Genomic DNA, 27,289 nt, shown 5'->3' on the forward strand with positions numbered 1-27,289 from the left:
CTTGGTGATGATGAGGGGCTCGCCGTGCTCCCGTCCGCCCTTCAGCGTGAAGCCCCAGGGCGCGCCGCCGGTCAGCAGCACCTCCACCAGCCTGTAGCCCTCGGCCGCCCGCTGCTCCACCATCAGTACCACGGGCTCTACCAGCACGGCGCCGGGCAGCCGCTCCCGCCCGCTCCGCAGCCCCACGTCTTCCATGGCGCCCCCGCGCCGCCCGTCGGGGCCGGGGCCGTGCCTCTACCGGCGGCAGCCCGCCCCACCGCTACCCGCCCCGCTGCGCCGGCCGGCCCGGCCCCATCGGCGGTCGGAGAGCTGTCCCCGCCCCCGCCTCCTCCCTCGGCCCGGGGTATTGTTTCACTCCGATACCGGAGCCCGGCGGCGGGGGGCCGGCTCCAACTTGTGGCAACTTGGGACGGCGGGAGGAGGTTCTGCCGCCTCGCACCCCGACGCGAGGGCGAAACCTGCTGTACCTCGCGGGGAGCCGCTCTCCCCTCACTCTCCAAAGGGACGACCCCGGGGCGAGGAGAAGGAGGAGGAAGAGGAGCGGCCCCTGGGTGGCCGCCAGACAAAGGAGGCGGCGAGGGGTCCGCCAGCCAGCCCCGTGCTCAAGCAAAGCGGCGAGCAGGTGGAGCCCCGACACTCCAACTCGGGAAGGGGCAGCCTGTAGCCGCGGCACTTCTGCCCTCGCGGTGCCAGGTGGCGGAAGGAGGTGCTTTCCGCCGCCGTGTTGGGGGAGGGCCGGCTGCTGGAGCCGGGCAATGTGGAGGGCAGGGCAGCGCGGAGGGGGACGAGAGGGGCAGCCGGGGGCGGTGCTTGCCCACGGGCCCGCCCTGCTGCTGCTCCCCTCCCCGTAACGGCTCCGCCACCTGCGGGGCGGGAGGAGCCCGGATCCGAGTGCGCTGCCCCTACGCGACCCTCTAGCGGCGGCTGCGGGTCCGGGAGGGCTGAGGAGAGGGCCCGGCCGGGGGGGTTGCTGGACTCGGGTCAGCGGTCGGATCGGGATAGGGCAGGTAAAGGGTGCCTGTGGGAAAGCCGCAATAAGAATAAACAGCCTAAACTGAAACGCTCAGCGCTGTCCATTTGCCTGGAGTTTGGGAGCACCGATACACAGCTGTACTGTTGCTTCTCACTACCAGACAGGAGAATCACCACAAACAGGAAAATCTGTGTTGTCTTCTGAGAGACTGGTAAGTCTCAGCATACTTCCATGTATGAGAAATTGTTTCAGGAAGGTGCACAGCATAAACAGTGGGATTTCTGGGTTCTGTATGTGTGTTTGCACACATTGCTTCTAGAAGTGGCCATCATGATCATAGAATCGCCAAAGCTAAAAAAGAATGTTAAGATCATCTAGTCCAGACATCAACCCATCTCCATCATGCCCATGGCCTACCACGTTCCTCAGTGCTATATCTGAATGTTTTTTGAACACCTCCAGGGATGGTGACCCCACCAGCTCCCTGCACAGCCTGTTCCTATGCATTGACACACTTTCTGAGAAGAAATTTTTCCTAGTATACGACCTGAACCTCCCCTGGCAACTTAAGGCCATTCCCTCTCATCCTATCACTGTTACTGGGGAGAAGAAGCCAACCCCCACCTCACTACAACCTCCTTTCAGGTCATAGAGAGAGATAAGATCTCCCCCGTGCCTGCTCTTCACCAGCCTGAACAATCACAGTTCCCTCAGTGATGATGTATTCTGACCCACTAGCTGCTGTTTCAGTTTATTTATGCCCGTGATGGGTGTAGGTAAGCTCAGTAAACTTCCTCAGAAAACATCCAGCCTTGCTCTAAAGACAGCTATTTGTTTCTAGAATGCCTGCAGATATTACCTACAGGACGGTTCTTAATACACAAAGAAAACAATAGTTTCAGAGTTGAGCAGGAGCAGACTGGAGGATATACAGGCAGGTCAGAAATACTTGAGGGTGATTGGCCATGGAGAAGGGCACCAAAATGGCTCCAACTTACGCATGGTTCCTGCTAAGTCCATACTTCACACCAAACCCAATGTATTGCATGATGATATACGAGGGCTCAAATAACTTGCAGATCTCCATGCAGGTTTATTCTCTAATTCTTTTCTGCTGTATAGACAAATGCTGTTTATAAGGCAAAACAAACAAACAAAAAACTCCAAAAAACAGGTCACGGGAAATATAGTTTTCTCTGTATCCTGCTTACAGTTGTTCTTTCATCTGAGGTAGTCTTCTGTTTTGTTTCTATAATGCATATCAGATTGTCCACGCAGCAATTTATATACTCAGCAATCCATTGGTAGATGTTTTAAAGAGCTGAAATGTACTGTTCAAGTTGCTGCTGGTTAAAGATGCACAACAATAATTTGAAATGTAATGTATCAAAAATTAGGCATACTGAAATGAAATTGGAATATAATAGCTGTACTTTCACAAATGTCTTCCTTGCTTGTATCCCCTCATCATCAGCCGCCAAACGTTAGTTCTTCATCATCTGAAACTTCTTGTTGTCCATAAGAAATTACAGAGTTTCATTACTATTCTACCTATTGGACTTGGTCTTATAAAGCCAGTATTGAAGGATGATAGAGAAATCCAGAGCAGATTTTAAAACTGGGGCATGAAGAGTCTGGAACTAGTGTCTGTACTGAAGATTCCAAAGGAGAACATTCAGACACTGGGTTGGTTTTGTTTTCTTTGTTTGTTTGATTTTCCTTTTCTCTTTTAATGTAATAAATGGAAAACCAAGAGACCCAGATATCAAGTTTCTCACACATGTAAGTGTTGCCAGAACAAGGCAAGATGTGTTCTTTAGTCGTACCAGTCACATTTTTCTTCACATATTTTATATTCTCCTTCTCTTTGGGATTTGATGCTTGTTCAGAACCCAGTTGGAGAGCTGTACTTGTGCTGTTCTTAAAATACTGTGATAATTTTATTTCTTGACTTTCTGTAGCAATACATGGTAGGGGAATGTGACTGTGTAGTGACAGGTAGCAGACTTCTTCGTGCTGAGGACAGAGCAATGACCAATATTACATGACCGGTATTCCCTTCTGTAATCATCTGTGCCATTATTATTATCAAAGCTACTTCACAGTGATTAAAAACTCTCTCAAATGCCTCCTTCTTCCATGCACAAGGAGCTATCAAACTTTATTAAGCCATGCACAAACTTGGTTTTTGAGTCCCTCTTCTCTAACAGAAGCTTTCTGCAGTGAACTCCACTTCCACAGTGCTTCTGTGTTCAGACTCTGAAGTTTAATCTACGTTCAGACCTCGGTTTTTGAAGCTTAACTAACAATTTCAAGTGAAGTTTTGTTATATGGCGTTTATTAAGCTTGCTCGCTTTCTGTTGCACAGATAGCATACCCATTCCTTGCTTAGTCCTCGAGCCAGCCAGAACTGTGAATAGATTACTCTGTGGTAGATTTTTGTATGAACAATCTCAAACACAATATGATGTCAAGACGCAGCCTATTTCACCTTTATGGCTATAAACCACATATCTTTTCCTTAAGGCATTGAATTGTGCAGGATATCTGTAGAATGACTGTAGAATAGCTATTATACTTTCCGTCATTATGCTGGAACCTACAATAACTTGTTTTGGTTTGGGTTGGTTTGTTTTTCCCCCCCAGCAGTGGAGACATCTGAAAGCATCAGAGGCTTCTGCTTCATGTTCAACAGAGTAAAGACCTGAGGTGAGTTAAGCCTTTACAATTACCTGCTGTTTGTTACCACTGCTTTCTTGGAGCTTACCACCAAACATTACAGCTGGGTGAGGAGACAAAGCACTTCTACCTCAGACATTTGAAATAGAAAACTGATGCCCTAGGACATGCATAGTTCATCTGCAGTTTAAGCTGAGATACTAGGCTGTGAAACAGAGCAGATGGGCCACAATACAATTTCCTTCAGCTCATTTAAAGGGGTTGCATCCTCCAGAAGAGAGTCTGAATGGACTTATACATACTGTCAGTGGCATCTGACAAAATGGCCTTGCTGCTAATTGTGCCAACACATCTTACTCCACATAATCACCTACAGAATTGCTTTAGTCACCAGTGGTGGAAGAAATATTTATACACAGACATGTACCTATACTGTGCTACCTACAATGAAGATGGAAGGATTCAAAAACACTTTCTCTAGGGGCTAGAATTTTATGAGAATACTGTGAATGCAGTGAGAGTGCTGACAGCTAAAGGGGTAAAAGGAATCACAAGATTTGAGTTACAGATTTAACTTATTCCCAAAGAGTTCTCTGTAGATGTCGATTCTGCTGGCACAGCAGTCTGTAATGTAACTGCTGAAAACTGTAGTGTTTGTAAGCATATGTTGTACATGTAGCAAAAATGAATTATTTGTAATGTTGATGGAATGTTTAGTGAAACATATACTGAAACTTGAGTGTCTTTGAAAGCAACCATCGCAAAGACCAAAGTAGCTGAAATAGTGATAGAAGTTCCTGTATAGAAGTGGATGTCATTTTTTATAAAGTAATTCAAGGGGTGGCAAGCAAATGGCAGTTTACTCTGGAGTCTGAAAGTCCTGAAACCTGGAGAAACAGGTTATGTAGCAGCCCAAGAGACAGACAGACATCCTAGTATAGCTGGAAACCAGGAGGGTTTATTTTGGAAACCTTCCATCTTCCTTCTGATGAATTCGACATAATCATGCTGTTCTGCTGAACGCTTTTAATTTCAACAAATGATCTATTTTCCCAGAATGAAAAATACCGCATTGAAAAGCCCCTGCTGGATGTCTCCTTTGTGATTTAGACACTTTGAAAAGCTTTCCCAAGCATGTCTTGTTTCTCTTGTATTGCAAATAAGGCTTCATCAGCTCATAATTAATGCTGGATAAACCTTTAGACGTTCTTAATCTTTCAGAGAAATATTCAGATACATGTTGACTTCTTCAGTTCTTTAAGAAGAAAAAGAAATACTTCTATGTTCTTTTTCTAGGGCTTTTTATAGAGGTAGAATTTGTGAAAGCATAGTATTTCATATGAAATTCTGGTATGTCTACCCTCTGAAGCTTTTGATTCAAATTTTTTTTTCAGTTCTTACTCTATGTACTGGATCTTGAGACATGGACCACTTCCATAATTAAAGTAAGCCATGAATTTAGCAACGTCTAGATCTTAGCTGCAGGGATAAACCTAGGACAGAGAAGTCTCCATGTTCCTACCTGCAATACTGAATCAATGAGAGCCAAAGTGGCAGGGATTAATTCAGATTTGCCAGGATTTGCTCTGTTCCTGTGACTAAATTCAGCTGCAGCAGACTTGTCTTGGAAAGAGCTGACTGAGAGCACGCACAGCCAGCATGTGAGCTGCCAAGAATAAAAGCAGTCAAAAGCACAGGTCGAGCTTACTCTCTGAACTCCTTTTATCACTGTATCCTCAAATTGCATCAATACAGTCCTGTCACAGTCCCGCTGTCAAAGATCCTCAGTCTGGTTTCATCGGAGGGAAGAAACCTCTACTGAACACCAATGACGCACACAAGCAGCATGTACAGAACACCAGAAAGGATGCAAATAAATTTTGTACCTAACAAGGGCATACTTGGTATACACTGATGTAGACACACTCTTCATGTTCATAGTGTCTTAGTTTTCAAGCATTAGAGCATTATCAGGAAGCCAATCAGTACTGCCTTTTACAGTTGCACAGTACTGTGTGGGGGCACACTAGTAGCCCATGACAAACACCTAGTACCTAGGAAAGCAAATGGGATCCTGGGCTCCATCAGGAGAGGGGTGGTCAGCAGGGACAGGGAGGTGATTGTCCCTCTCTACTCGGCTTTTGTGAGGCCCCATCTGGAGTACTGTGTCCAGGTGTGGAGCCCTCAGTACAAGAAAGACAGAGAGATTTTGGAAAGGGTCCAGAAGAGGGCCACGAAGATGATCAGGGGACTGGAGCACCTCCCCTATGAGGACAGGCTGAGGGAGTTAGGCTTGTTCAGCCTGGAGAAGAGAAGACTGCGGGGTGACCTCATTGCAGCCTTTCAATACCTGAAGGGAACCTACACCCAGGAGGGGAGTAAACTCTTTGAAATGGCTGACAATAGCAGGACTAGGGGAAATGTATCCAAGTTGAAGGAGGGAAGATTTAGGTTGGATGTTAGGGGGAAGTTCTTTACTAGGAGAGTGGTTAGGCCCTGGAACAGGCTGCCCAGGGAGGTTGTGGATGCCCCGTCCTTGGAGGTGTTCAAGGCCAGGTTGGACGGGGCCCTGGGCAACCTGATCTAGTAAATGTGTATGTTTGGTGACCCTGCTAGGCAGGGGGGTTGGAGATTCATGATCCTTGAGGTCCCTTCCAACCTGGGTCATTCTGTGATTCTGTGATACCTCAAACAGTTTTCTGAAGGTACGAGAGCTCACTGTGGAACAAATTGTGGCTGTGAATGACCAAGAGAAAAAAACACATAATTTGTTAACAATATTCTCTGCTTAGCTCCTGAAAACTATTAAACCTATTGACAAAGGAGACCAACATGGATTCCTATAATCCATAACATGCTTCAAGAGTTAACATTTACATGATTTTGCAAGATTACAAGATTAGAAATCAAATAAAAGAATAAAAGGAAAAGAGCTACTCCTCACATGGTAGAATTAGAAGACAACATAAAGCTAACAAGACCAGGTGAACAGGTAACCAGATTTCCCTAGGACTGGGGTTTTCCGCTGGCAGTCAAGTTCACTTACAGGTTAAGTCATGTGCAAGGCCATGGTGCATCTGCTATCTGTATACCTCTTCCAGTTCCTGCGTCGGGGGCCTTTGTCAAATCATATTACAGGATATCAGGCAATAATTTTACAAATCAAGTAAACAGCAGGGTTTAATTACTTGAGCAATGTGGCCTCAGAGGCTGACAAGCAATCTTTAATGCATTTAAACTCTGGGACCACATTTGTCAAATTAGAAACATGTCAGCTTTACACAGTTTTCAAGACTAGGCTGGATGGTGCTTTGAACATCCTGGTCTGGTAGGAGGTATCCTTACCCATGGCAGGAGGGTTAGAACAAGATGATCTCTAAGGTCCCTTCCAACCCAAACTATTCTATGATTCTATGATTCTAAGATGAGAGCTGGAGCAGAGGTGATCAGGGAAAATGCCAGCAGAAGGGTTTCTGCCTGCAGGAAATGCTGCGAAATAGGCTTTTTAAAGGGTAAATAAAAGCAAGAGGTCAGAGTATGTATAAGAGCAGGCGAAGGCCTTGCAATCTACAATTTTTCACTTTGGACTTTGTCTTCATTTGCTAGCAAACACCAAACAGACCATCCTTTTTTCTGCCTGTCAGCCATATGTAAATAAATCTCTGGGTGTGTTCTATAGATAGCCACAACTCCTTCATGACAGATGGCTTTTTTGCACTCAGTGCAGTTACACAGAACCAGAACCCTGTCCAGGTGGAGGTCATAGCACTTTGTGAGCATACATCTAGACATGGGTGTAGCTTGAGGTCGTTAATAGCAGCACTGTAGCGGGGTGCCCTGAAACATCAAATGTGTGTGACAATCTAGGTTCAAAATTCAGGAATTTAGAAATCTCATGGAATTATAAGGCCAGTTTGAGTGTGCCAGGGAAGGGGCACAGGGGCAGGAACTCTTACTGTGCATGCCACCTCCCTATAGACTTCAATGACATTTTACACTAAAGGAATAAAAATGCTCTCTTCTTTTTGGAGTCCAAGGCAGAAAAGTTTAAACAGCTGATGGGAGGTTTGAGGAAATCCCACTAAGTCATACAAACGAGAAAAATTGTAAGCACTCAGGTTACCTTTCCTGGTATAAGCCTTTCTAAGCTGGAAGGTTAAGGCTGCTGCGGGAGGTACTGCTTAATTAACCTGGATTTTGTCTCCAGGATAGTTTACTCATGGCAGTGAGGCATTGTTAGTAATATCCTGAGGAAACAGGATGGGGGTTTTTTTATTGCCCATCTTCTGTGAGAACTCAGCTCCTGTTACAGCTCCAAAGGTTAACTTTTTTTTCCGAAAGTCTGAATTACAGAGTAGTATAGATACACAGACGGTTTCCTTCAGAACACTGCATTTTCTGAAGCAGTTTCAGGACTGACCAACTTCTTGTGATGGTCATGGCCCCAGAAAGTATCTGAGGGAGCCAGTCTATTCCATAATGTACTGAATAGCCCTGCTGCTCACCAGAAGATCATGTGCAGAAGGGTACTTGGATGCTGAGGTGTTGGTCTCATTTCTTATTCCACTCTAGGCTGGAAAGGTCATCTCTAACATTGAAGTCATGATTTTCAGAATGGCAGAGTCAAGAATGATTCCTGCACTATCACATTTCTGTTCTTACTGTTGAGCTTCTTATTGATTCCCGGAGCCAGCTAAGGCATGCCTTTGAGCTTCCTGCTCCTTTCAGAAACTACCAGACAACAATTTGCAGAGCAGGAGGTTGCAGCTTTCCTTCACCCAGTTCAACGTTGCTGTGGGGTTGACTGCCAATTGTGCAGCCTTTGGAAGGGACAGAAATCCAGTGATGCTTGTGGGATTTCAGAGAAGAGCAACAGCTAGACCCTGAGCTCTGTACCTGAGCTGTACACTTGGACTTACAGTATTTTCCCTTCACAGAATCACAGAATCACAGAATCACAGAATCACAGAATGACCTGGGTTGGAAGGGACCTCAAGGATCATGTAGTTCCAACCCCCCTGCCTAGCAGGGCCACCAAACATACACCTTTACTAGATCAGGTTGCCCAGAGCCCTGTCCAACCTGGTCTTGAACACCTCCAAGGACGGGGCATCCACAACCTCCCTGGGCAGCCTGTTCCAGGACCTAACCACTCTCCTAGTAAAGAACTTCCCCCTAACATCCAACCTAAATCTTCCCTCTTTTAACTTAAAACCATTTCCCCTAGTCCTGCTATTATCAGCCCTTTCGAAGAGTTTACCCCCCTCCTGGGAGTAAGTTCCCTTCAGGTATTGAAAGGCTGCAATGAGGTCACCCCGCAACCTTCTCTTCTCCAGGCTTCTCTTCTCCAGGCTTCAGCATTTGGCTATGGTGCTCACCAAGGCCATCATACTGGCCATTTTTAGGGATAAAATTTGCAGATCCTTAGAGACTTCTTTTATTGCCTTCTAAGAACTGTGAAATGAGTTCTATAATATATACATATATAATACATTTTGATTTGGAATAACTGTGTCTTACATTGTCTGTGTAGGTGTGGAACAATGTCTCATCTGTCACACAGCAACAACATTGAATGAAATTTTGCCAGGAGGATTCAGCCTCTACTACCATTCCACCAACAGCCATCTCAGATGCTGTAGGCAAACATAATAAAATGGGAGGCATTACTTTTACAACATCTCTAATATAAAGATGACAATGATTAATGGTAGAATTTGTCCAAAAATGTGGCCACAAAATCCATCTTAATTCAAGTTCAAAGACTAATATTCTCAACACTGCAATAGAGAATTGGAGATTTTGTTCTTCCAATCCCTATTTTTTCTTTCCTTCAGTTCCCGAATGCATTTTTTTCTATTCACTTACTTTGATTTTCAGCCATATAAACCTTATTTATTTAATGCAAAAGAGGCACAGTTTCCATAACAAATTTGCATATGCTTGTTCACAGATGTAAAGTAGGATAACATTCTCCTGGAGAAGGTGTATAAGAAGTCAATAAAATATATATAATATGATTTCTTTTGTCAAATACACACACTTAGTTGTTCAAATGTACACTAATTTTGTGTATTTATGTTTTTGTTCTTAAGGAAAACAAAATCATTATGCAGTGAAGACACATTTATTTTTATCCTTTTATAATAACGTTTCCCATCCTTAAATGTAAATTAGTGATTTACACCTATATGCTTATATTCAAAACGTAGAGGGAAAGGAGGAAATACCACTGTTTTTCTTCTAATTCTTTTGGTGTAATCTCTAGCTGCTACAATCATGACAGATGTTACACTCAATATCACTGCTTTGATATTCCTGCCTAAATTTACAGAAAGCAGAAATAAGAAGTATGGATTTCCCAATTCATCTCATTTATGCACTGAGGGAAATGCCAGTTTAAAAACTAGGTCTAAAAATTTGTAGTGGTACCAATGGGAATGACTGTAAAAAGTGCTGTAAAAAGTAGTCCAGTTTCTTATAAGGTAAGTCTAGTTGCTGGAGGCCTGTACAGATAAAATGAACTGTGCTAAGCATACAGAATATTTATATGTTCAGAGAGCATACTGCAGATCCTGTTGGGAAGATCATGACTGGTTTTATTGCATCCATTCAGCTTGCAGACAGGCCCACCTTTCATCAGTTTAGGAAACGTTATACCAGGTAATGTGTGTAAGACCAGTAAAGACTCAAGATCATGAATCACTGATAAAATAGTTTTTGTATTTGCAGAATAACAAAGATGTTTATTGGGATCTTTAAATGGAGTCAGAGATGCACTGAATTGTACACATAGACAAATAATGTCTCTACATCTATAGATTTTCTTCTGCTTTCTCTACCTTAGCTAAGTCCCAGACTTAAATAAAACAGCGATTAAAATATCTGCAACTGCATACTCAAGCATAAGCTGTACCACACTCCTAAAGAACAGAAACACATGCCTGTCATATTTTTGTAAACCTGTTGTTTTCCTCTCGAGCCAGACAAGGCTGTGTTTCATCTTAACGATGCACACAGATTGTTACCTCAGAAGTGCTATTTCCCGGGTCCAAAGGGAGCGTGAGTGGGTGTTTCTGAAAGCAGTGCATATGAAGTATGTGCTTGTTTTCCCAGTATTTCTTTCTCATTCTTGGACACATTGCTGCAAATATGTAAAAACAGGACTGGAACTTTCAGTATTGGGCAATGTATTTGCTCCACACATCTGTTTGATTGTTTTTTTTAAATGACCACTTTAATTGAATGTTTCATGTCCATCTGTTAATGTTTGTCTTCAAGCTACTGCATTCAGTTATTTGAGACACTGCCTTGGTGCAGAAATGAGGTTCAGTTTGGTACCACTGAGGTCAGTGGGAACTATGTCTGTAATTTCTGAAGAAAGGGATCTGGGAGCTATGATTGAAGCTGCACTGAATACCACATAATGTCCCTCATCAAGGCAACATAATTCTTTTCTTTCTGCTTGTTCTTTTCTGTTTCTTTTGCTGTTGGCTCCAGCTTTTATCCTCTCATTTTCATAATCATGTGAAGTCCAAGTAATCTCAGGTATAAGGCTGCCAAACCAGCTTTGAATTTCTGTGACTGTTGTGACTCTTACACTTTGAGTGCAACAGTGAGGGCCAGATTAGCTCATTCTTACCAGCTGAGATGCTGGGCGGCTCATTAGTTTGGCTGATCTGTCTCCTATTTAGCCTCAGATGTCCCTGTGTAAAGACACAGCTGCTTGCATCATGGCAGGTATCCATTCACTCATTAATCACTTTATTTTCTTTTCATCTCCATTCTGCCACAGGTCACACTCCTTGTTTCCAATACAAATGTGCAATGAAAAAAAAACACATAACCACTCTATAAGAAAATGTGTGATCAAATGTTGGGAGAGTAGTAGAGAAGGAATCCAGAAGAAGCAGTTAAAAAGCAGTCCTCCACTCAGAGAGGTAAAGAATAAGATCAGGGTGCACAGCTGGCAAAACTGTGGAGAGAAAAGGGGAGCCAGATATAAAATATTAACCTCCACTGTGTAAGTATGCAGTTGAGAAATGCAAGTGATTTTGGGGTGGACAAACAAAAGGGATAGAGAAGTCAAAATAATTAAATGGTTAATCCATATGGGCAAACTAGAAAACCATAGTTGGGAACACTGGAAACAAATGATGAGCAGAAACAAGCAAAATACACTAAAAAGTCCAATCTGGAAGCCAGAACAAATGGCCAGGAGAACAACTGGACACACTTTCAAACGCTCTAAAGGATAAGGACAGCAGGAATAGTGAGGGAAATAAGAAAATGGAACTTCTATGTTCTATGAAATGAAAATGAAGCTTCTATGGAACAGTTTCACTTTCTGCCTAGTAATCTAAAAGTAATGCTGTTCCACATATAGATCAGGCAAACTGTAGAAATCCTCCAATGAGAGCAAGCATCGTTTATTTTACTATGTATGTATTTGCATTGTATATGTGTTATACAATGCCTTTATTTTAAGTAATAATGTCTCTGTGGGATGCTTTTAATTTTTGTCCTTTAGTAGCACAGGAACTGGTTCCTTTATAAGCAGTTTTAGTAGTTTCTTCTAGACTGGTTTTTAGAGTTCATTGTGAATTTACCAGAATCTGCATGAAAATGAAGCTTCAGTCATTGTCTTCTAGGCAGTGATTTGTAGGAGAAAAAGGAAAGCATTTTCTGTTACACTTACTGATATCGCAGCTAGCCAGGTGAGTGCAGGGCAGGATCTTGACAAAGAGGTAGCAGCTCCATGCACTGCTGCTTTGACTGAGATGGAACAATATCCAAAGAGCCTCAGTCCAACAGAGCATAGGTCTTTCTCACCTCAACAAGGTGTGTTATGGAGCAGGGCAATCTTGTTCACAGTCTGGCTGTCTCCAGTATGTTCTTTGTGTGCATGGTAGTAGCAGCGCATAGGATTATAACATCTGGATTGCTCACCTGTCCTCATCCACAGATGATCAGTGAAATCTCTGAGTGATGGAAAACAGTGAAAGCATCCAGAGGATCAGTCAGCTTCTACTTCAGCTACTGTAACAGGCAGTAAGTATGCCTCAGTCTCTGTTACAGCCAGTAGAATCTACTCAGCCATGCAGCTTACCATGCACATTGGTGGTGGAAAGAACTGAACAGCTGTAGGCTAAGCCTAGGCTCTAGAATTGGTGGACAGAGATCTTTATGGACTGCACTGGGAGCAGCGGCACTTGCTGATGTGTGGACACCTGGATCTGTAAGCTAATATCCTGCTCTTTGGGTGCTGCAGCCTGAGCAGGGCTGGGGCATCCAGACCGACTTCTCTGCTGTAGGCAAGCTTACTGGCTAAGGCCTGTATTTCATAACTATATAAACAGCATCCCCCTGACATTCATTCAGGAGTTGAGATTGCTGCTATTACATAAACAAGGGCATTAGAAGATAAGAAAAATCACACTAGGTCATTTATTCTTATAAGGACTTATTATAATATCCACAACTGTTATTTAGAATCCAGTTCACTTCACCTATGCTCCCTTCTGTATTTCCTCAATGTGTTCCTATAAACACAGTTTATAGAGCTGTGGGGTCTGATGCAGGGCATTTGAAATGTGTCTGAGAAGGGAGAGTTAATTTTTGTATTTGTGATTGTATCTTCTGCTACATCTAACAGGACTCCTGACTAAAAGGATGTTGTTAGCTTATAAAGAAAAAACAAACATTTTAGGTCAAATTCCTGTTATCATATTAAACCCTTACAAATAATAATAATAATTATATATATATATATATATATATAAAAGAAAGAAAGAAAGAAAAATATTCTTGTGGAAGCAGAAGTCCTGGAATTTTCCACTTCTGGGCTAAAACAGACTGAAAAGAAGACTCTGTGCTTGTGGTTTAAATGGGATGAGGTTAATATGGCTTCCTGAAGGTAATCTCTCTCCACAAAGATAGGATATAGCACTTCTCTTTTTAATTAGAGAGGTGGGTGGGTTGGATCCCTAAAATTTAGATTTAGGTTTGGGTGTGGATTTATAGACCTGCTCCTCCCAGCAAAAGCTGGGGCTGATTGTGTCTAGGCCCATTTTTTTGAATTAGTTTTCAGTAATTAAAGTGCAATGCGTGGGAGGGGGCTAAAATGAAATACAATTAAAATGTAATGCTCCTTCTTTGGTATCCCCATCCTTATTCATTTTAAGCCATCTCCAATGCTCCGATGGGTTTAAAGCTTCCTGTATCACACACTGTGCAAGCAGAAATGTTTGAGTGAACTCTTGCCAATGGCTCTGAGCAAGTATGGGGCATGTTTCAGATTACACTGTGTGTTGTTGTTCTGATCTGATCTCCTTGCTAGGAGAGGCTGAGAAAGGCCGCTCTAGGGGATTTACTTCCAGCAGCAGCAGCACATGATCCCTCAATCGCGTGATTCTCACCGCCAAGGTCTAATGGGGAGGGTGAAGAAAAAGCTCACGCTGCCTTTTGGAAGCAACAGCGGCGGCTTCTGCTCACGGGCCCCCTCCGCCAGCTGGATGCTTCATGGCCTCTCCCAGGTTAGAAACCTACTGCTGCCCCAACAGGGATGCAGCCACACAGCTCGTAATGAACTTCCAGCCCCAGGTTTTCTGTGGAGTCTGCATCGGCAGCGCCTCTGCCAGCCTGCTGCTGACTATCCTGCAGCTCCTGCCGAAGAAGGGGCAGAGCCTGCGGAAGATGCCCAAAGCCTCCTCCTCCTCCACCATTCTTCTCCTTATCTCCGTGTGTGACATCCTCGGAGGCTCAGGTAAGCGCCATCTTGGCGTCCCTCGCCCATGCTGCAGCAGGCCCTGCCGGCAGATGGTTGGGAATGTGCTGTGTGTGTTCAGGGAAAGGTCTGGGCTGAGCGAGATGAGAAAAGGACAGGCTTTGAGGGGGGAAAGGTCTTGCTTAATAGCTAAGTTTTAAAAGTAAAAGTTCTTGGCAAATCTTCACCAAAATCTCTACTTCAAATTAAAATCATGCACTGGCTGGCGCTTAGAGGGAGGCATAGAAGCAGAGGCAAGGGAGCAAATGAATAACTAAAGCTGACTTTCACAACTTAGCTGATCCTTAGGACTGCATTTGGAAAATACTTGCACGTGTCTGTAAATCCTCTCAAAGAGAGTCAGTGCCACTGTTCACATACCAACTGGACACAGAAGGCTGGCTGCATAGTGCGTGGAACCACAGCTGTGCATGGATCAAGCATGGGGCTTGGGGATGGGAGAAGCACCCTTAGCAGAGAGCCCTGCCCCCAGCGATGGGCAGTCTAAGTCTGCCCTGGAATTTACTGCCAAGTTAGACAGAAATTACCATGACACACACAGGAGAAATAAAGGCTGAGTTTTTTTCCACGTTTGCATCTTTTCTCTCAGATAACTGAGGTTTTGTAAGTCTCTCTGGCTGCCTGTGAAAGGAGTAGGGTTTTATACGTTTTCCACTTTCACACCTAGCCAAGTCTTCTCATGATACATAAGAAGTACCAATATTAAAACAGACGATGGATGGGAAAATAGAGAAAGACATGGAAAGAGCAAAAGAGCACCTGGAAAAGGGCCTTTCAATTATATAATCACAGAACCACAGAATCACCAATGTCAAAAAAGACCTCCAAGATCATCTAGTCCAGCTGTCCACCTACCACCAATATTTCCCCACTAACCATGTCCCTCAGTACAACATCTATACGTTCCTTGAACACCTCCAGGGTCAGTGTCTTCACCACCTCCCTGTGCACCTCGTTCCAGTGCCTGACCACTCATTCAGAGAATACATTTTTCCTAATCTCAATCCGATAACGCCAGCAGTAAATAAAGTTATTTTTCTCCTTTCTTCTTTCACAGGCAAATTAAAACTATTGATCCGCAATTGTCCTTGAATTAGATTCACCTTGGAGGGTGGGAAGCGCAGTGTGCTGGTGCTGTGTGTTGGTGCCTTAGGGCCTATTTTGAACAGACCCACTAAATTTCAGCAGCAAACTGAGTTCATGCAAAAAGTCAGTGTTGTTCTTACCTAATAGTGAAACCATGCTTTTTTCAGCCCCTTGACAGAGAGGAAAAGAACTGCTTGTAAAAAGGAAGACAGAGAAAAGTGTTAAATAGCATTTCTCTGAAATGAGGAGTTGTAGAGAAATGACCATTAGCAATACGAATATCTGCAAGTTAAATTGTAAGTTGTTAGTTCCTGGCAATGCCAATACATTAAATGCCACTTGATTGCCTTTAGGGAAGTGTATGACAGTATCTGTAGATAAATGAGGCTTAGATCTTTGTGGCATGATGTGGCGAGTCCACCAGGCTCACGGCTGCTTCCTGTGAGCCCTCACCCTGGCATCTGGCCTGCACTGCACACCCCAATAGCCACAGCCCTGTGAGCATGCAGAATCCAGGCCACAGTGCAGAACATGCGACCGGCAGTAAGCATGTGACTGCAATCATGCTGACAGGCACAGAGCACTCATGCATTTCTCTTTAGGTGTGATCTTCAGATCGAGTGTCTGGTTGGGCTTCCCGAGCTTTGTTGCCAACATCTCAGTGACCAACGGGACTGATGTGTGGCCCTCTGCCTTCTGCGTGGGCAGTGCGGTAGGTACAGGGGTACAATCCTGCTTGCTTTGCTCACGCAGGATCCAAAAGGCAACATACTGTGTCCCAAAGGGAGTTAAAATTTCCTTAAATTCCTGATGTGGATTCTGGATTAAGGAACATAGAATAAGAAAATGTAAATGCATTACAAAGTGCAAATTTTAAGTAACATAATCACACTATTGCCTGAGGTATAAGACCTGAGCTTACTGTACAAGAGAAATGTCATCTTGATTTTTTGTTTTGTTTTTTTTCCCACTAAAACACAGATAATTATGCCAGTTTCCTCAGCTCAGTAGGAATGTAGGGTAGCCAAGGAATTCACACAGCAGCAATAATGGTAGTAGCATAACAAGTCAAGGTTTGCAATATAGAAAAGAACATGCTGCATATAAATAAAACTATTCAGCTCTCGTAGTTATTAAGTAAGATGTGCCAAAGTGTGACTTGCTTTATTTCATATGCCAAAACAATGACAATTTCAGACATAATGGCAGAAGTGAGTGTCAATTGTACACACCTATCAGTTCTCAGTTTTTCATCATACATGTTCAACTTATGCTTGTGAGATACGAAAGTGTTTTTTTCTCTCTCTCTCTCTTTCTTTTTTTCCTTAAAGGAAGGTGAAACCGCCAACATCAATATCTTGCAGCAGGAATGCCCTATTTGAAAACCACGTTTCCATATGTCTTAAGTTTCACTTTCTGGCCCTTACCACAGAAAGTAATATCTTAAAGCAGTGACAGAGATGCTGTACGCAGACTGTTTGTTTTTCATTTTGATCTCAGGTTAAATGGCAAGCAGCACTGCGGTCTACCACAATTTCTATTTTTCCCTTTCTTGGGCTCAAGGAAAGTGCTGCAGTTTGAGTCACTTGCTAAACTTATATTTAATTATATTGGAACGAAAAATGACCCTACTTCCCCTAACGTATTCTCATGTGAGTTAATAAAACGTTTCTGGTTCTATTTTAGGTTTCTTCTGGTGCTATTGTTTTATTTCATTTATGCACAAGTCAATGAAATTCCAAACAGTGAGGCCCTGAAGCGTCTCCTTCATATGAGACCCTCTGATCTGTTGATGGATACTCTATAGCAAGATGTGGCAATTTGCAAGAAGCTAGATAGCATAGGAAAATGTTGGTGTTTAGGTGCATCTGCTTTGTATTATTTTTGGCGACCGTCTAGACTATGTTGGAATTTATGTGTGGAAAGACCTCACAGTTTATTTTTGTATGTATATGTTTATATATGGTAAATTCTCCATTTCTTAACTGCAGCAAACATGTAATGGTGCAGATTGAGTTACATAGTGGGTGCTGTGAATAAAGTGCACTAGCAGGAAAACTGAAATTTTATTTTCTGACTTGTATATTATTAAAACGTCATAGCATTTTGGTTAAATACTGAACAATTCATGTCACAAATGGCTAGATGTAGGAACTATGCCCTTGTTGTATGCAAGTATTTCCCAGCTTGATTTACCGGTAGAAGAAGGAATGGTAGAACTCAAGTCACTGATGCCTGGCTCAGTAACAAGCATGTTGGTTTCCAGGTGTAAAAGGATGCTACTATGGATGTGTGGCAAAGGATATTCAGATAAGAGCTGAAATCAGGCCTCAAAGGGAAGTTAATCTGAATATTAAAATAGTCCCAGACCATTACAAATAGCCAGCTCCTGTCAGGAAAAGATTTGGAATTTATAAACAGAGTCTAAGAAAGGTCAGTTATCTTCTATAGGCTCATGGGAAAAAATGTATAGGGTCAGCTCAAAAATGCAGTGGAATTTAACTTGTCTTGAGATTGTTTCCTTTGGATTTTTGTAAAACTTAGCTATGGAGTTCAGTATGGACAGTGTTGGGTATTTTTCTGCATATCATCTTTATTGGTTGTAACACCAACTCAAGTTATTGTATGTGAATAAAATACCCATCACACACAGAACCCACGATACAGGGGCACACTGTGGTGATGGCAGACCTCAGTTATATTTTCATGCCTCAGCTACTGAAAAATGATTATTATTTTTTTTTCTAAAATGTTATATCAATTATTTTAAAGAAAATGTTTATTACTAATCTTTGAAGTTAAAATGTTGTTTAGTCATTTACTTTAGACTTCATTCATGCCACTCAGGGTTAAGATTGGAGATGTAAACAAACACCAGGTTTTCTAAACAACTGGAAAAGCTTTGAAGGCAAACTGCTCAGTTTACCTAGGAGCAGATCCTTTGGCTACAGCACTACTGCAGTTTTGAGTAAGAATTCATACCTCACAAATCTCAGTTGGAAAAGTTAAATAACAAATCCCCAGGCAGAAGGTTTGAGTCCCCCCTCACCTCCAGCAATGTTTGAGAAGCAGCTGTGACATTTGCCTTTTGGTTTTTTTTCTTGCAGATGTGGATCCAGCTGTTATATAGTGCTGGCTTCTGGTGGTTATTTTGCTATGCTGTCGATTCTTACTTGGTGGTAAGAAGATCTGCGGGACTGAGGTACTAGAATTAAAGCTCTGAATGTCTTATTTTACTTGTTGTGCTGTACATCTGTGTTTGCATGCAGCTATCTGAGGGCATAAATGAAGTCTGTGCAAACATGTGATGTTCACATGGTTACCGGATAATGATCTGTGTGAGTGGTGTTCTAAGTGCTTCAAACTCATTTTTGTGGCAGACAGGTTAACCTTAATATGAAACAGCAATGAAAGATTTTTTAAGCGCATAGGTATGAACTTCCCTCAGGTGGGAGCAGTGTCTGACTCTCCAAGTCAGACAGTTCTCTGCAGCCTTCAGAAGGGTGCTTGGTTGGCTGTTTGGCTCCCTTATTCAGTTTCTTTGTTCCTGAATGTCATGTCCACAGGAGCAATGAAGGATGCAGGGTTTCCTTCTGAAGATCTGGGAACAGGGGAGAGGCTTCTGGTCTCTGGTTGGAGGGCATGACACTGTGTGCAAGCCTGCCCAGCTGCCAGGACTTCTCTTTTTTCTGCAAGGCCCCTATCCCTTCTGTTCTCCAAAGTGTGATGTGCTGCCAGAGTTGTTCACCTCACATCTGTCCTATGTTAACACTGCCATGTGAGAGTCAGTGTCTTTAATAACCTTTGTCCTGCTTCCTCCTCCAGTACAATCGTGCTGTACCATATGATGGCCTGGGGGCTGGCAGTTTTGCTCTGCGTGGAGGGTGTTGCGCTGCTTTACTACCCATCCCTTTCCAGGTGAGCAGGCCTATGGAAGCAGACTCCAAAACCATGGTACCCTGTGGTCGTTTGGATGTCTTTTCATCCATGTTAGAGACAGGCATCTAAATACTGCTTTGGGTTGTTTTTTCAATCTTTGAGTAGTGTCTCTTACTGAATCCGTGCATCCTGGGTTTCGGTGGGCCCTGAAGATACCTCCCAGACATTTCATGCCCTGCAATGCATTTCAGTGCTGTGGTGCAGCTCCTGCTGTGAGCCACTGCAGGGTCACAAGGCTCAGGAAGGTGACATAGTGCACAGGGCCACTGCGGGCATTAAATATTGGTCCACTCCTGTTCTCCTGCTCCTGGTTTCAGCTTTGTATTTACTCCTTTAAATCCAAGGAAAAGTCACAGATGGTGCGAGTTAATAATCAACTTTGTGTCCCATGTGACTTGGTCGTGAAATTTGAGAATTAAAAGTTTAGCACCTGTTTGGTTAATTTCTTTCATATTTGTTTTTTTGTTTGGTTGGTTTTGGTTTTAGTTAAAGATGACACTGGTGAAATAGCTGAGACTGTTGTATGTGGAAAGAAAATAACGAATAATGTGTTAATAATTTTATTCTCAGCTGTGAAAGAGGCCTGGAGCACGCAATCCCACATTACATCACAACCTATGCCCCACTCCTGCTGGTGCTGGTGGTCAACCCAGTCCTGTTCAGAAGGACAGTGACAGCAGGTATGTTCCTAATGGCCAGCATGAATGCGTACATCTTATTTAGCAAAATAGGAATAATGTAAAAAGTCATGCCCATGTATCTAAGGATGTGGGATCCTCATTAAGTCAAAAAGGAACAAGTTCAATGAATTCTTTTAATGTAATATGATCAGTGCTGGATGTTTTCAGTGCCTGAATTCATACTTTTAATCTACACATTTAATATCTAAGAACAACAACAGAAGACTCTGTGTTTTGAATTTAGTCTTCATCCCATCTGCACTGCATTCCTCAGTAATGTCCATTACGAAAGGAAGAGCTGACAAAATCCAAGGAATATTTTCTAATATATTTTATGTGTAGAATATCCACCTATTTTTGCTGATGTTATACTGCCAAGTTTTATAGGTGTAGACAACACTGTACCAATTGCATACTGAAATGCAGATAATTACCTTTATTGAGGTACCTTCTATTATTTTTTTTTTCACTTATCTCTAAGTCCCAGAGTGCTACATACTCAGTACAAAAGACAAACCATATTTGCATCATTATATTATCTCAGTCTTGTAACCTGCATTTCTGAGATAGCGCTCAGCAAGCCTCTCCCTAATTTATACAGGATAATTTTTTTTGTTTTTTGTTTTTTCAGTTTAGAATAATGTCTCTATGCATGAGCAAACAGAAAACAAGTGTTACCTCCAAAGGCTGGGACCAAAATGCTCTATAGGGAAAAGATAAGCTTTAGCCTGAACTTTAAATAATCAAAACTACCTGTAATTGATGTTTTGCAGTCTGTAGAAACAGTCAGTAAGCTGACTTCTCCACTCTGCATTAGCTGCTATATTTGTATGGTTTGAAGGCATAGACTTTTTTGAGTGTATTGAAATAAGTAGTTTGATAAACAGTAAACTTACCTTCTTTAGCATGTCCTATAGAAGAGAGGACAACACATTTTCTACAGGCAGTTGCAAAGGTCTTCAATGAAAACATAAATAATAAATGTTTGTGCTCTAACGTGACATACATCCATGTGTGTTTATGTATGTGTGCATTTTGTTGGTATGTGCACATTGGTTCATATGTTCTCTGGCAGACTCTGTGGCTTAAGTGCCTACCTGTACGGCTACTTTAATATTTGTACCTGCATTACCTTTGCTACCTGCAAATGTAGGCACTAAGGATCAAATTTTGTTTCGTACTTTCAGAAATAGAATCATAGAATCACAGGGTTGGAAAGGACCTACAAGATCATCTAGTCTAACTGTCCTCCCATTACCATAGCTACAGCAAACCACTAAACCATATCTCGGAGCTCCTCATTCAGATGATAAGCATTCCTAAAAATGATGTCTTATGTCTCCTTGTTCTGAAGTCTTGCCAGCGCAGTTTTCTCAAACAGCCTGCAGTTTCTCTTCATCGTCTAAGGAAAGTAATGAAGAAAAGCAACATGGAAACAACAAACAAACAAACAAATAAACAAAGATTTGCATCATGAGATCTGTAGAATGTACCAAAGTGGGAATTTAGCTGTTTCTTAAAAACATAGGTCCTCCTTGACTGTAGAGAACAGTATCAGAAGCATTAAGCTTCAACTTAAAGAAAGGATGTTGAAGTAGCAAGGCAACAAAAAATGTTTAGGACAGATGGAGCACTAGAATTGCTTGGCTGAGGAATTCTTTGTGTGTTCCTGATTTCTCAGCAAGGTGAACAGCCATACCTTGCTATAACTGCAGTGTTTAGGGGCTGAGAGTGAATTGGATAATCTCTCAAAGTTTGTTTCTCTTATGGGAAAATACACAATGAGTATGTTTGTGTTAGTAGCTCTGTCGTTTCCTTGTGATATCTGAGTAGTATGTTGTTTATCTGTCTATTTTTGTTGGTGGCACTGTTTCAGGTTCTTGAGACGTAGTAGCCAATGGTGTCTTCATGGCACAATTACCTATGGAGTGTACAACAGTGTTGACTGTATTCTGTCTTAGCCTGAACATCACATAATAAATACATGCTTATGTCACGCACATCATAGAGAAGCGTAGCACTTTTTGCTAGAGAAGTGTGCTGACCATACTATTTTCTGTTTTCAATGGGACTGAGAGAAGAAAAAAGCTGCTGGTGGGATACCACCTACCTCAGGAATCCTTAGTGGCTGTGCTTCTTTTCCTTTAGGATTAGGCTATGTATGAGATTTGCTGCTGGAGACAAACCCATTGGTTCCTTTGTTCCCTCTTTACAGACATCTGTTTTCTGTATCCTTGTACCTATAAATAACGAGATGTATGTACATTAATGAACACAACTTTATACTCTCCAGTTGCCTCTTTACTGAAAGGGAGACAAGGGATTTACACGGAGAATGAGAGACGGCTGGGGACAGAGATCCAGATGCGCTTTTTCAAGATTATGCTGGTATTCGTTGTTTGGTAAGAGGTGCATTTTGTTTTAACCTGTGTTTTCCCAGCTGGAAGCAACTGGGGACAAGAACAGAATTGGATGAGTTACTTCATTTGCTTGTCTTTATGGTTGGAAGGGAAAGTTCCTAAGGAAGACAGTTCTAAACTAGTTCACAGACTAGCTGAATCACTCACGTAGCATCACAAGGCTGCAAGGAAGTGATAAAAATGTTAAACCAACAGGAAAACAGTGACACTGAGAAACAATAGGAAAATATATATATATATATATATATGTATGTCTGGATACAACCTAAAGCTGTCTGAAACTGCAGCAAGATTCCCCAGAGCTCACTCTACACTCTTGTCGTCAAACATGCCATTGAAAACTTACAATAAATACACTTCTAGGGCATGCCTCAGGGCTCTGGTTATGATTATATGATGCATCATCTCTACGGTCTGCAGATCTCAAGTGTGTGAAACAAATATAGAATGTTGGCTGGAAATACAGACTTACACACCAGAAAGGAAATCTCTGTGTGTTGTGTGCAAAATTTCTTGTCATCTGATCTTTTTTCTGATATTCCACCTACTTCCATGAAATCAGCAGTTTCTGGTAGGGCAGGGAGGGGAGGAAGAAGGGCACAATGAAGGTGGGGAAGGAGAGACAGTGTTTACCTCATGCCCAGATTCCCTGCACTTCTGTTCTAGCAGCATCATCCAGTGTGAATGATGCTGCAGAGGTGGATGGGAATGAAGGTGTTGGATGCACTCAGCAAAACTGAGAGAACTGAAAGAAGTCTTGCTTAAGAGCAGTCTTGCAATCATCACGTAGCAGTAAAGGCACCAGATGAGGGAGTGATCCAAGTTACATGGGTGTCTACAGTGATCTAGCAAGACGTGGTCACTGCTGGAAAGTGTTCACCACCTACGTGGATAACACAAACAAGGGAAGGAGGAAGGAAGCAGCCTAGGAGTAGTGGAAAGACTTGGCCAAATTTCACGGTCTGTACAAGTATTTGATTTTTTCATACATGGCTCCATTAATGCACGTTTCATTGCTTTAAAAGGCTGGATAGGGAGAAAGGCTGCTTTTTTGTTTTGTCCTTGCTGCTGTATATTTGAGTGCTCTGGAGGGAAACTATGGTCATTTCTCAGGAAAGAAGTTTCTGCTGGGCAGGGTGGGGTAGCCAGTGGGAGCAGGGACACTGGCAGCAGCCTGAAGCGTGGCATGCTGGAAATTGCTGTAAATAACAAGGAGCAGAGTTTTATCTAGGCTTCCAGGGTTGCAGAAAGAAAGAACATTATACTGGAGCCCAGAGGCACCACAGAAGTGTGTTACAACCTAAGGGACTGTGGTCAGCTTGCTGGTCTGGAAGCAAGCATGAAAGAAAGGAGCAACTCCTCATGGACACAGTGGGCTTGACTGTTTATTTCCTTTTTGTCTCATTATAAATTTTCATATTACAAACAAACAAACAAAAAACCCCGAATAAACAAAACACATTGTTCTAGGGTTTGTTTTTGTTTGTTTGTTTTGTTTTCTGTTGATAAAACGTGTGCTTTAGAGCGTAAAAACTCTTTCAGTGGTTACTGTACAAAGTCTGAGACAATACCATCTTAGAAGCTTAGGGGAGATGCTGTTCCATCCCAGGGGTCAAAAAAGGAAATGAGTCAGTCAAGGAAATTTTGATCAATGTGGGGTAGAAGAGAAACCTGTATATTTGGGAGGGATAAGCAGAAGATTTTAGACTGTGAAATAACATAGGATCTGGCTAAATCCCTTCAGAAAGTGTGATTATGGATGTTGGTCATTTCCTCCCTGACGCGCCAGTAGAAATATGCGGAAAATCTGTTTTGATTGCTTAGAAGTCACAAGAAATTACAACCATTGACTATAACCTTTATTTAGCATATCATATTCTCATTTTCTCTTGGAGGATGAGGCTTAATTATGCTCATCCTACTTCAGAAAAAGAAATTACCCTTATTTTTAAAATTTAATGGCATTTTCAAGGTCAAATTTAGCTTTATTTTGTAGATTTTTATTAATAGATGGTTTGAAAATCTACTCAAATATCACCCTGAAATTTTAGAGATGCTGGAGTTTATACAGCCTTTTGTAGCGTGTATGCATATGTTTGTATTCCTTTAACTGTATTGTACTGTCAAGACACAAGCAAAAGAAGTCACTGTCTGTAATGTTCCCATTGTGGATCAAAGTTGTTTATAATCTCAGTGCAGTAAGCTCACATGATCAGGTTTAATTCTGTTTGGGTATATGGATTTCTTTGTCTATGCCTGGGCTGGGAAGTAAGAGTCTGTTCTCTGATCGTAGGCTCAGAGAGAGCTATGAGTTCCTTCACATTGAGACTTAATGTTAAAAACTAATAATAATAATAATAAAAAAAATCACTTTCCTTATTAAGGTTCCTAATTTCTATAATTTGTAACTAATTTGTGTTTTACATATACCTACATTTATACATATCACTGTTTTGTTCTCTTTGTCCTTATTATTCCTGCAATAGCTGGTCATCTAATATCATCAACGAGAGCCTTTTGTTCTATCTCGAAATGCAGCCAGATATCAATGAAACACCTTTGAAAAACATTAGAAGTGCTGCACTGATCACATGGATTATAATGGTAGGTCAACCATGGTATTTCTTAGTCTTTGAAATCACTTCTGTAAGACTCGTGGAACAGCATCGGTGTAGTGGGTTTTGGGGAAACACTCAGAAAATCAGGGAAGAAAAGTCAAGAGTAAGAGAAAGGAAGGAGCGGTCACTGGGAACACACAAACTTTGCTTAAAAAGTACCAAAGCTCAAGATTTTCTCCCATTTACAAGATAAGTGATTGCTACCCATTTTAAGATCCAGAACAGACCATTGCAATGATTAATGCTCTACCCTTTGTAACCCCTGGTGTAAGACAAGCTGCGAATTTTAGCTCATGTTTCTTGAAGATTTGCCCACAAAATGGGCATTATTTGCTAATAGTCTGCCTGTAACTATAGTTTTCTTTATTAATGACTCATAAGAAATAATAACATCTTGTAACACTTGGACAGCCAATAGGGGAAAGTACATGGTGGAATTTAAAAGCAGTGCACCAGAATATAGCTATAAGTTACTGCGTTCTTCCTGTATTCTCCCCTTTTCTCTCTTTCTGTTGGAATATTTGAAAAGGGGTTTTACAAAAGTGATACTGCAGGTTCCCTTTTCAAGAAAGTTTATTCTGAAGCTGTTAAATACCTGTGAAGCCTGAACATGCTCTTTGCACTTAAGCTCTTGAGCTGCCTGATATTGGAAAGTTAAGCGATGCAACTGATTTGTTGCAGCCTTCTTCCTGACAAGGACTGAACACATTTGTATGACAGGGACCTTACTCTTGCTCACTGGGAGAGCACACAGTCAGCTCTACCAACCGAGCTATTATTTAAACTGGCTGTAAAAAAGTTATGATTTTCCTGTGAGAAGAATGATAACCTCTAAAACCATTGACTTGTCACACATCCTGAAGCAGTGGGAACAGAAGATTTTTTGGATATCGCTTGGGATTTTCTTTTTTCAGTGTCTCTCCCCAGTTTTCCATTCCACTTTGATGGACGTTTTCACCGGCTTAGAAATCTACAACAATTCCAGACAGTTCCATTGCTGCTATGTTAAAAAATTTGCCTGGATGTGCTAATGTCTGTTCTCAGAGATTTGACTTGGCTTCTAGTGAAGAGTACAATATTTGCTTTTCTGAATTAAAAAACGTGAAGCTTGTAAGGAATGTTAAAAACACACTGGGGGTTGACCAGCTAAAATTAATGCTAGAGAGCCATTTGGTGCCTGCTGTTCACAAGGAAGACCTTAGCATTCAGAAATAACAAGTTGTAGTTTCTCATTCTGCTTTGTTTGTGTCTGGAGTGGGAAAAATGTACACTCTTATTTGCATGCAAAAATCATCTTCTAAAGGCAGCAGTTGTTCAGTGTAAGGGAAGCTATTAATGCATGCAGAATGTTTCGTTGGAATTCAGAATGAAGGCTTGCTGATTTAACTTGTGTTGCACTGCTCTTTCCTAGGGGGTTCTTAATCCGATGCAAGGCTTCCTCTTCACATTAGCTTTCTATGGCTGGACAGGATGGAGAGTGGACCTGAAATGGCAGAAGAGAGAAATACCCTGGGAATCGATGTCCTCATCGACGGTGGGTGACAATGACTATCCATCACCAGTGAACTACCAAAGCAACATCCACGATTCAAAGAAGATATCAAGCACTGATAGCCAGCAGACTGATGAGGCTATAAGCATGTTGTCTGAAGGTAACACTAGCGGTGATGACAGGTTGACCAGGAGCTCTCCCATCTACCAGGGCTGGTAGCTTATAGGTGGAGAGCTGAATCTCACTTCTCCCATTGTCAAGACTCACAAAAGCATGGCACTGTGTGAACCATTGCTCACTCTGGAATTTGGTTTGTGCCTGATGGCTCAGTGTAATTTCCTGTAGCTTTTGTTTGTGTGTGAGACTGTGTAAGATGCAGATAAATGATGGTTAACGATGTCCTTACTTGCCTTTCAGGAGATGTGTAGCAAGGTACAAAGGCCTGATTGCTTTTAGCAGGAGTATGTCTCTTCAGGGATTTATGTTACTTATGATTCATCTGTTTACTTTCAATCTCTCCTGTAACCTCCGTACAGTAGAAGAGTCTTTTGTTTAAATAAACAGACTATTAATATGTTGGTTTTTAAAATGTTTTCCCTTCTTTGCCTTGCTCAGC

The 27,289-nt window shown here is 42.1% G+C and overlaps 2 protein-coding genes across 9 annotated transcripts in view; one reads left to right on the top strand and one right to left on the bottom strand.

Annotated features, from left to right (window-relative positions):
- Nucleotides 1–237, bottom strand: part of SHROOM2 (shroom family member 2) — a 120,484-nt gene extending 120,247 nt beyond the window's left edge. For all 3 annotated transcript variants that reach the window (XM_072332284.1, XM_072332275.1, XM_072332266.1), the window contains exon 1: nt 1–237. In XM_072332284.1, the coding sequence (XP_072188385.1) occupies nt 1–195 (195 nt within the window). In that variant the 5' untranslated portion in view covers nt 196–237.
- On the top strand, nt 229–27,289 carry GPR143 (G protein-coupled receptor 143). Of its 6 annotated transcripts, XM_072332359.1 has the most exons (12): nt 229–622; nt 1,134–1,184; nt 3,620–3,682; nt 12,618–12,703; nt 13,992–14,417; nt 16,127–16,236; nt 18,632–18,726; nt 19,350–19,442; nt 20,034–20,143; nt 22,437–22,545; nt 25,050–25,167; nt 26,593–27,048. In XM_072332359.1, exons 5-12 carry the CDS (start codon nt 14,174–14,176, stop codon nt 26,890–26,892), a joined length of 1,179 nt encoding a protein of 392 aa, XP_072188460.1. In that variant the 5' UTR covers nt 229–622; nt 1,134–1,184; nt 3,620–3,682; nt 12,618–12,703; nt 13,992–14,173; the 3' UTR covers nt 26,893–27,048. The 6 variants fall into 6 exon arrangements, with proteins under 6 accessions (XP_072188460.1, XP_072188469.1, XP_072188478.1 ...); XM_072332368.1 differs by having other exon boundaries at nt 229–1,184; nt 3,623–3,682; nt 26,593–27,289; XM_072332377.1 differs by having other exon boundaries at nt 229–1,184; nt 3,623–3,682; nt 14,188–14,417.

Source organism: Excalfactoria chinensis, chromosome 1, assembly GCF_039878825.1.
Source record: "Excalfactoria chinensis isolate bCotChi1 chromosome 1, bCotChi1.hap2, whole genome shotgun sequence".
Taxonomy (NCBI): Eukaryota; Metazoa; Chordata; class Aves; order Galliformes; family Phasianidae; genus Excalfactoria; species Excalfactoria chinensis.